General features: G+C 46.6%; 1 protein-coding gene across 1 annotated transcript; it reads left to right on the top strand.

Moving 5' to 3' along the window:
- The first annotated feature begins 219 nt into the window (after nt 1-219).
- LOC135904220 (uncharacterized) lies at nt 220-8,763 on the top strand. The gene is made up of 3 exons (XM_065434858.2): nt 220-390; nt 4,156-4,536; nt 7,968-8,763. The coding sequence occupies exons 1-3, from the start codon at nt 277-279 to the stop codon at nt 8,043-8,045; spliced, it is 573 nt and encodes a 190-aa protein (XP_065290930.1). The 5' UTR covers nt 220-276; the 3' UTR covers nt 8,046-8,763.
- The last annotated feature ends 875 nt before the right edge of the window (nt 8,764-9,638 follow it).

Here is a 9,638-nt window from a genome sequence, read left to right as displayed (position 1 = left end):
GAGAGCTGGACGCAAATATAATTTGGAATAAAGGACGATTGTTTAATTCAGAATTCAAACGGGATCAGTGGATTATTACGTTCAAAAGAAATAACAATGCGAAATAGGTTATTGTTGCTTCTTATTTTTTTTCTCTAAATAACGCAGGTCGGGTTTTATAATCGCCATCGTCATGTCAGTGGACTGGTGCTGCATCCCGCTGCATTGGTGACAGTTGCGGCTGAGTCCAGTTGCTCGTGGAAGGAGTACGAGGTCCCAGGCGCCTCCAGGTGTGCCATGCGTGGTGTTCTCATCCTGTTGCTGGCCCTGGTGGCGAGGGCTCAAGAAGGTGAAGCTCATGCTCGTCACTGGCGCAATTACCTCAACGGCCTGCTCGTGCAGCTCGCCCAGGTAGGCACGGAGAGATGTACGCGTTTTCACACGAAGCAAATGTTTTTTTTTATGTTGTGCGGAGAATGTAAACACCTTCTAATGACCTAGGCTTGACCTCCAAAAGCACCCATCTTTTCCTCAAGCAGCAACCGCAGGTTGCTGTTTATGTCGAATGTCACAATTATGTCGAATGTTTCGCATTCTGGCTGAAGAGCAATTTTTGCTGACGCTTCTGAAACGCAATGTGGTGATAGCGCCGAGCTGACAGGTTGGTAGGCCTAAGGGCCAACGCGGGCCCTACAGCAAGTAAGAACGAAGCGTAGACTGCCGGCGGGAGCGAACATTCTTTGATTGAGCATCCTGTACTTAGAGTACGTTGGATAATGAAGTCATCGCGATGCGTAAAATGAAAGGATTGCGGCAGAAACACTAACGGTTATGACACTCTAATAACGTGTCCATGACCGCACGATGGCGGCCTTATGGGCACACGCATGTCCGTTCGACATTTTCGACACCATTTTTTTACAGAGCAGTCAGTGACTGAAACGGCCTTCCCGGAAACGTTACCACTGTAAACTCTCGAAGGCCATTCTGTTACGCTTTATTTAGTTACCTGCGTTCTTCAACAGCTGTTTTATTAATGAACATACGTGCATAACCTGTTTGCTTGTTATGTTCGCACCGACTATGCCTGCATTGCCTTGTGTATATATTATTAACGTATGGGTATTACTTATGTACACACCTCTTATGTAATACTCTTCTTATTAGGGGTCTTTAATGTATAAGATAGGATGCAATGAACTACGCTGATAGAGGTGGCTGATTAGCATTGCGCAGACAGCCTACAACAAACTGCCTATGATAGTTCTCATCTGAGCTAGATGAACCATATGTTCCCGAAATTCAGCGGACATTTGACAATTTGACAAAATGAAGGGAACGAATATCGTGCGTTGTTGAACTACCAACCGAAGTTTTAGTTACGCTCATAGTATTTGTATGAGGACCTATCTACACACGCGCACACATATATAGTGATGCCATAAGAAGCCCATAAACAATGACACCAAGGACAGCATAGGGGAAATTACTTTTAGTTAGTTTAATAAAGAAATGATAAATAAATGTTAATGAAAGTGAATGACGAAACAACTGGCCGCAGATGGGATACGAACCATCGTCTTCGCATTACGCGTGCGGTGCTCTTACCAAGTGAGCTACCACGGCGCTGTTTTCCCATCCACTTTCTGGGGTACTTATGTTTATCTACTAGAACCAACCATGGGAGTGTTAGCCCGCGTCACCACTCACGGCCTTGGCGGTGGATGTATAACATCCTTTCTGCCGCAGGCGTGACTATGCGAACTTTTTTGGGTGAAGGCAACTGGTCCATAAATCCACACATGCTACCTGAAGGCATCAAAGCTGCCGGATTCGAGACCCTCGCTATGTAATGAGTAAGAAGAAAGGTAATCGAGGGGCCAGATATTTATAGTGATATCATAACAGACCAACAAACAAGGTCATATATATATTTCTGTATAGGGTAAATTACTTGTAGTTATTAGTTGAATTAAATAAATGATAAATAAATGTAAATGAAACTGGATGAAAAAGCAACTTTAGACAGACAGACCTGTCGGTTGTCCCTTGCGGTGCCACTAGGGGGGGGGGGGGGCGAATATTCAAAGTTTCGAATACCAGTCCAATTTTACTCACTAACTGCTCGTATACGAAATCGAACTTTTCGGTATTTTCAATACTGAAACTAACCAAACATTTCACAACAACCGGTCGTTGAAGTCGGGCAACTGTTCTCATTCTGCTAAAAAATGTTCCGCAAATTATCACAAGTGAAACGACAAACGTTTTCGTAGTCACACATGAAACAAAATTTCTTACAAGCAAGTGTTCTTCGTGGTGTCACTGGCGAAGCATGCATGACCTCTGATTTATTTATTTTATTTATTTATTTATTTTACCCTCAGGGCAAAGCATTACAGAGGGGAGTGGGTAATACATAACATTGAAAATACAAGCAACAGCAGAGAATAATTACCAAGACATAGATAAGTTAGAATAAGTGATCAACACAATATATCATTCAATAGAAGCGGTAACAGCAGTCCGAAACTATACAGGGTCAGGAATTGTGGCAATTGAGGAAGGAAGGTGGTTCCAGTCATATGACGTGCAAGGAATAAAAGAATCCGAGAATGTTTTAGTTTTGCATGTAGAAATGCCTACCTTAGGTATATGATCTGTGCGGCGTGAAACATATGAAGGGCGAAAAAGTAACTCGTAGCCAATAGACTCATGATGATAGACTTGATGCTTATAATAGACTTGATGCCTATAATCCGTCATTTAGTGTTTCGAGCCGTCTAGTCACGTAGCAGTTTTTTTCTACGCTACAACCAGTGGCGTTCTTCATTTTTTCTCTTTTTTTTGCAAAGAACACTTTTCCATGTGTCTGTGGCCCACAAGCCCTTCAGCAGGTTTTATTTCTTACTTACTTTTTCCACTTCTGATGCTTATTCAACAACCATTTAATTAGGCTTTTTGGAAAGCTAGTCATACGGCAGCCATTCATTCTTGAAAAGATTGTTTGCAACCAGGCTGTAAACATTTCGAGAGGGAATTCGGCCAGTACATTTAATGACAATTTGTAGTGTTGTGTTTAGAAGTGATCCTAATTTCCTTGATATCCGTCGTTTTCTTTTTTCACTGGTCAGTCAGCTGTCGTTCTTTTCACAAGCGTGGTGCCAGATTATAGTTAAACAAGTATTTATGCTGCAAATCTATAAGTCTTCGTTTGACTCTTCGGTATACAATTGCATATTCCATTCTCACCAATCGTATTCTATTCATATGTGCAAAGACAAATTGAAGTTCACCCACCTCTAGTTAAAAGAAATAGCTTTCTTTAAATCTTTCGTTCATTAGATTGATTGCACAATGCCCGCTCAGTACACGCACTAGGTATCGTTCGCATGCTTCGCCGATCGTCATTTATAGCTCCTTGTGCCGCACATGCTGTACCACGAGAGCTTTGTGACGTCTAAAGATCTCAATGCTGCGTGGTCGGTGGTGGTGCTAGCTGTGTCGAGTTCCATCGCCTGCTGGGCAGACGGTGGCGAGGGTCTCGAATCCCGCAGCTTTGATGCCTTCACGTAGCATGTGTGGGTTCATGGACCAGTTGCCTTCACCCAAAAAAGTTCGCATAGTCGTCATGCCTGCGAATTCCGTCACCGAATTCCCGCCTTAAGTCTTTTGTCCAGGCCACCCGTTTCGTCTAATCGGCTGAACACGGCTTCATTGAGACCAACTACGACAGTGCGTCGGATCTGCGTAGTTTCAAAGCGAACGCTCGCAAGAGAACACTGCGCTCCTGAAGTAATACTCAAATGTTCTTTGGCTGATTTTGCGGGTTTCAGAGATGGTGTTAAGGCTCAAGTAGACCCGCAAAAAAAGAAAAAAACCTGCAGCAAGCGGTATATCTTGATTACCCCAGACATTCATGGGAGGTCACTCGTTCATTTCGCTATAGCACAAGGGCTACACTGTTCCCTACAACCGCGGCGGAGAGAGAGAGAGAGAGTGAAACTTTATTCAATATAAATAAATGTAAATAAATAAATCACGACTCGACCAACGAGCCCGACCTTTCCACTTTCCTGCAACCCCCCCCCCCCTCCACCCTCATCACGCAGATCCCGAATCTACCGGTTGGCGAGTTTGTCTAAATAATTAACCATTCTGTTCTCGCTTCATTAGGAACCTCCGCAGCCGGACCAGAGGCACGAGCTCTGGAAGGAAATGTTCTCCCACCGCGTTCGGTCTTTCCTCGTTGGCGACCAGTACGAAAGCCTGGGCGCACTTGCAGCGGCGACCGGCCGAGACTACGGCTACGGAGACGACGAGAACCCTGGCGGCGGCGGCGGCGAAGGCGGCGGCGTCGTCGGCTTTGCCGGCCGCGGCATGCCCGTCGACGAGCGTCTGATCAACGACGCGTGGAGGCAGCACGTCGGCGACGTCCTGCTCGCCGGGCCGGCGATCGTGCAGCGTCATCGGCACTCGACCAGGACGTCGCCGTCCCGCCCCGCCGTGGAGGTGTTCTCGCCCTACGACCGCCGCACTACGGGGCGCACGACCCAGGTGCGTTTCGCGGGCCGCACAATATGTGCGGTCTCGTGCGCGAGTTGCAAGCGGGCGGCGTTTATGCGTTGTCTTCCGACATACCGGGTGTCCCAGTTAAGATTAGCATTATGAAACATAGTTCCAGCGCAGAATTGAACAAGGACGAGGAGAGAAAGGCAACACGAACGCCGGACTGCTAAATGGTTGAAAAGGGTCGAGGAAGGGTTTGCACATAAAGGAGGAGGGGAGAAAGGGCCCAATGTACTAGAAAGTATATCGCTAAGTATGGACAGCTGGGCTAGTTGGTTGTGATTAGCATTATGAAACATAGTTCCAGCACACAATTGAACAAGGACGAGGAGAGAAAGACAACACGAACGCCGGACTGCTAAATGGTTGACAAGGGTCGAGGAAGGGTTTGCACATAAAGGAGGAGGGGGGAAAGGGCCCAATGTACTAGAAAGTATATCGCTAAGTATGGACAGCTGGGCTAGTTGGTTATGATTAGCATTATGAAACATAGTTCCAGCGCGCAATTGAACAAGGACGAGGAGAGAAAGACAACACGAACGCCGGACTGCTAAATGGTTGACAAGGGTCGAGGAAGGGTTTGCACATAAAGGAGGAGGGGGAAAGGGCCCAATGTACTAGAAAGTATGGACAGCTGGGCTAGTTGGTTATGATTAGCATTATGAAACATAGTTCCAGCGCGCAATTGAACAAGGACGAGGAGAGAAAGGCAACACGAACGCCGGACTGCTAAATGGTTGACAAGGGTCGAGGAAGGGTTTGCACATAAAGGAAGAGGGGAGAAAGGGCCCAATGTACTAGAAAGTATATCGCTAAGTATGGACAGCTGGGCTAGTTGGTTGTGATTAGCATTATGAAACATAGTTCCAGCACACAATTGAACAAGGACGAGGAGAGAAAGACAACACGAACGCCGGACCCAGGAGCTGTAGAGAAAAACCCAAGAGCTGTAGAGAAATGGTACGGACTGTGTAGGAGCCGCAGACGTGCGTACTTACAGCCAGTATGTTTCTTCTTCATCACGGAGTATTAATTGATTACTTTTATTTAGTGAACCTTCTAATTATAGCTTGAGTCGTAAACATTTCAATTTCAAAGTTGTAGGACACCTTGTATTTCTAGGGCGTGCGCGATGGTGCGCGCGAGAACCAGATCACGCACGCCTCAATTCATTCGCTTACAGGAGAACTCGTTGCAGTACTCTTTGGTGTAGAGGCGTTCATAACACACACGAAAGCCAGGAATAGTCCTCCAGAACATGGTAGAATCATTTGTTATACAGATAATTTCACTGTAGATGGGTTCGACTGTTTCGTCTAAAACGAAAGAAATGCCTCTAGAGACATTCAGGCAATTTTCGGCATCACTTACGTAGAACAATTTTATATTGCTTCACAGAAGTGTTTTTCCCAGTGCTTCTGCAGCTGCCAACACTCTGGGATCAGAGTATGCATTCCACTGAAGAATTAGGTTTGAGAACAGACTGTGCAGCGAGTGGCAGTACATTTTAATTTCACTCTGTTCGAATTGAATCGCGAAGGTTTCATTTCTGTGCCAGTGTAAGACTACCATTAGCTCTCAAACCAGTTCTACTATTGCAGCTGCTATACGGTTATCACCAAGCTTTCCTCAAGAGAGGCGGCATTCTTAAAGCAATGGTGGAAAACAGTGTCATGTGGATAAGTTGCGATGGCATCGTGCCAGGGGACGCCTTCAGGCTGACCCCATGTGGACCGAGCTTTCACGACAGAGTTGACGCAAAAGAAATGCCGATCCCCGTGCCAAACCTTGAATTTAAAAACTACACTAACCTAAAGCAATTTATTCTGTTAGATATTGTGTTAGTAAAGGTTTAGAAATCGGAGACACGGTAAAAACTCAGTCTCTGCAGTCCTAAAAAGAAGAACAAAAAGCGCAGAGGGGACCTTTTAACAAAAAGAATCAGATGGTGCTAGGTGTACTTACGGCAGGAAGCAGTCGCTGACGTGAACATTTTGAATTGAATAAAAAAGGACATAACTCAATAATGCTAATAAAGCAAACCAGGTGTTATGCTTTATGCAATGCCACTGATCCAGATAAGCGCCAATTACAACATAATTAAAGCACACAACATATGAGATCTCTGAAATTCTAAAAGGTATTTTAGTTGCTAAGCTCTTGCTTGCGCTTCAACCTTCATTGAAAAAGAAAGTAAATTAGCGCCGGTTTCAAACGTGTTTCATGTGCAATCATCATCCTCAGGCTGTTTGTGTTCACAGCAAGAAAATAAGCTTTCTCGGTGATCTCTCAGGCTCGTAAGGGATAAAATTAAGGAACGTACAAATATTTGCGCACGTTTACGATGGAATATTTTCAGTCGTGTCATACCGCCCTACTCGATTACTTGGACAGTTACAGCCAATGCTAACGACATGTCCTAGCGTTGTGCCTCGTGACAGTGGGCTGCGTAAATGTTGTAATCAATGTCACCGAATTGACGCCCAATGAATCATCACCATCATCAGTCGATTTCATAGATTCAGCCAGTAAGAAGGCATATCCAAACGTTCTTCTTTTTGCTCTCTTTTAACGTCAGCCAACTCTATACTATGCCTACCCGCCGTGGTTGCTTAGTGGCTATGGTACTGTGCTGCTAAGCAAGACGTCGCGGGTGCCAATCCCGGCCCCGGCGGCCGCATTTCGATGGGAGCGAAATGCCGAAACACCCGTGTGATTAGATTTAGGTGCACATTAAAGAACCCCAGGTCGCCCAAATGGAGTCCCCCACTATGGCGTGCCCCATAATGAGATCGTGCTTTTGCCACGTAAAACCTCATAATTTAATTTTAGTACTATGCCTGCAAATTTCTGAATCTTATGATGCCACCTAAGCATATCCGGCTCTCGGCCCCTCCTAATACCTAACAAATTGTAATTATTAAGGCGAAAGCTATAAGGGGTCAGGAAAACGCGGCGTGTTGTACAGAAGGTCACGTGAGCTTGCCTCGCACAGACACGTGCTCGTACCACTGCTCGCGAGCTCGTCGTCGTTTTCTACCACAGCTGACTCCGATGCTCATTATGCCAAAAGAAGGCAAAATTAATTAAGATAGACTTTATTCAGGCACTCAAATATATGACAGTCAGTGGTGTCGAAACCTCGAGCTTTATGCATGTGGAAGTCGAAGCATTCCACCATCTTTGGTGTTAATTAGGGCGAAATTAATTAGGACGCAGTTAACTAAGGTAGCGTCAAATAAGGCACTCGAATGCACGATCTTTGGTGGGAGAAAACAAGTAATAAGAAGTAACAACGCATTCGAACGAGAATGTCAAGCAATTTAACGAATGTCTGTCGAGCACGCAGGCTTTCCCTTTCACCTTTTTTGATGTATGCTAAAGTGACTGTCACTTATTAGCTTTTGTATTTCGCGCAGCTGCTTAACCCGGGCTCGAGCTACTCGCCGCACATGCATCGCTTCCTGGACATCCTCAATTGCCCGCCATCTGCGTGAACCCGCTCCGCAGGCTCCGCCGCTTTGCCGCTGCTCGAACCGGGCGAACGAAACCGGAAACGGAAGTTCGCTTCTCGCCGAGGCGATGACGTCGTCGACCACGACGCGGCAGCCGCCGCTGCTATTGGTCGTTCCCGGACTGATGGTGGCGCCGCGCGACGGCCCTTTCGCCATCGTCCGCGAAGTCGACGTCACCAACGCCAGCGACCTGCAGCGGCCGCTGTACGCACTACGCGGTGGTGCCGCTTCGCCTTCGTCGCCTTGGCCGCCGATGCCCACGGGCAAGCTGCACAGGCGCCGACTGAGATTCGTCTTGCTTCTGGTGGCGTTCGTCTTTGTGCTGTCCTCCCTGGTCGCCTACTACGTCCGCTCTTTCCTGGCCAGGTACAGCCGAGAATACGAGATCATACGAAACGCCCAGTTCTTGTGACCGCCGTGATGCAGCGTCGAGTCGGTGGTGGAGGTGACTGTAGGGACAGAAATGTTTTGGTGACTGTTGCAGTGTTTTGGTCCTCATTTTGGATCGCGGAATGCTTTGCCCGCCGACTGCTTTACGTTCGATTACCGCTATCCCCCTGTGTACTCGATTTAATGCCTTATTCTGCGCTCACATTCTATCACAGCCATTGCTCACTGTCAGAGTGAATTGAAGTGGTTTATTTCTGGAAAGTACGCAAAATAATAAAGCTTACTTCACACACGCCGCATAGGAGGTCAATCAGCGGATTCAGAATCGCTTGAATTTCTACATTTAATTTCCTGAATGGTTTGACTATTCCTCAAAGTCACAGGTACGCCGGCATAAGGCGAGGGTAACGCAGTCGCACCCGTTACCATTTGAAGCAGCGACGCTCAGTTGAAAATTATAACAGAGCAGCGACGCACAGCTTACCGCATAGCCATTTTTGATAGTGGGTTGAGTTGTTATCTAGCCAGAAGGAAGTAGATTCTGCCGTAGAAATGACAACGCAAACTTCTGTTTTAAATGATCGTCTTGTTCCGATCTCTGCTACCATGGTCATAGCAAACCTGGTCATTGCAACCAAGTTTGCCATTGTCTTACAGCCTTTGTCTAAGCTTTGTAAGCCTTTGACAAAGGCTTACAAGCCTTTGTCGCGTTTTTGGTCATTTTATACGGACTGATATAACATGACATGCCTGAAATGCACGCATTGTACGACATAACACGAATTGTACGCATGTCACTCTCGTCATGTCGTGATCAGAGCAACATGCATGCAGTACAATATGAATGATATGTCATGACATGCATGACCGTGTCAACATACCTCGTGGCTCAAGCTGGCGACGCGTGGCGTCTAACGAATGATGTCACACAAAGAAATAACGTACATCATGTTCCCCACTCAGAGGCCAGAGTTAGGAAGCGCAGCAGCCGCAGCCAGCGAATTGACCTTCGTGTTGTCTCTCGCTTCAGCGCGAACAGAACAGAACGTAGCGTCCACCAAGTTATGAGCCCGCAGCGCACCTAGACTCTATACTCGTCGCAGATCGCTTTCAAAATAGCGCCTACCCGGACGCGCGTGGGCCCGGCCGTACGTAGCAGCCGCCGCAGTATAAGGTCCCCACCTC

The sequence above is a fragment of the Dermacentor albipictus genome, chromosome 10 (assembly GCF_038994185.2).
Source record: "Dermacentor albipictus isolate Rhodes 1998 colony chromosome 10, USDA_Dalb.pri_finalv2, whole genome shotgun sequence".
Taxonomy (NCBI): Eukaryota; Metazoa; Arthropoda; class Arachnida; order Ixodida; family Ixodidae; genus Dermacentor; species Dermacentor albipictus.
The sequence above is the reverse complement of the archived record's forward strand: the minus strand, read 5'-3'. Positions and strand labels throughout refer to the sequence as shown.

What these genes read in the sequence shown, in the direction of transcription:
- LOC135904220 (XM_065434858.2), top strand. Translation starts at nt 277, where the DNA reads ATGCGTGGTGTTCTCATCCTGTTGCTGGCCCTGGTGGCGAGGGCTCAA. An exon ending in TGCTCGTGCAGCTCGCCCAG is followed by an intron (nt 391 to 4,155) that starts GTAGGCACGGAG and finishes TCGCTTCATTAG; the next exon opens with GAACCTCCGCAGCCGGACCA. An exon ending in CTACGGGGCGCACGACCCAG is followed by an intron (nt 4,537 to 7,967) that starts GTGCGTTTCGCG and finishes TATTTCGCGCAG; the next exon opens with CTGCTTAACCCGGGCTCGAG.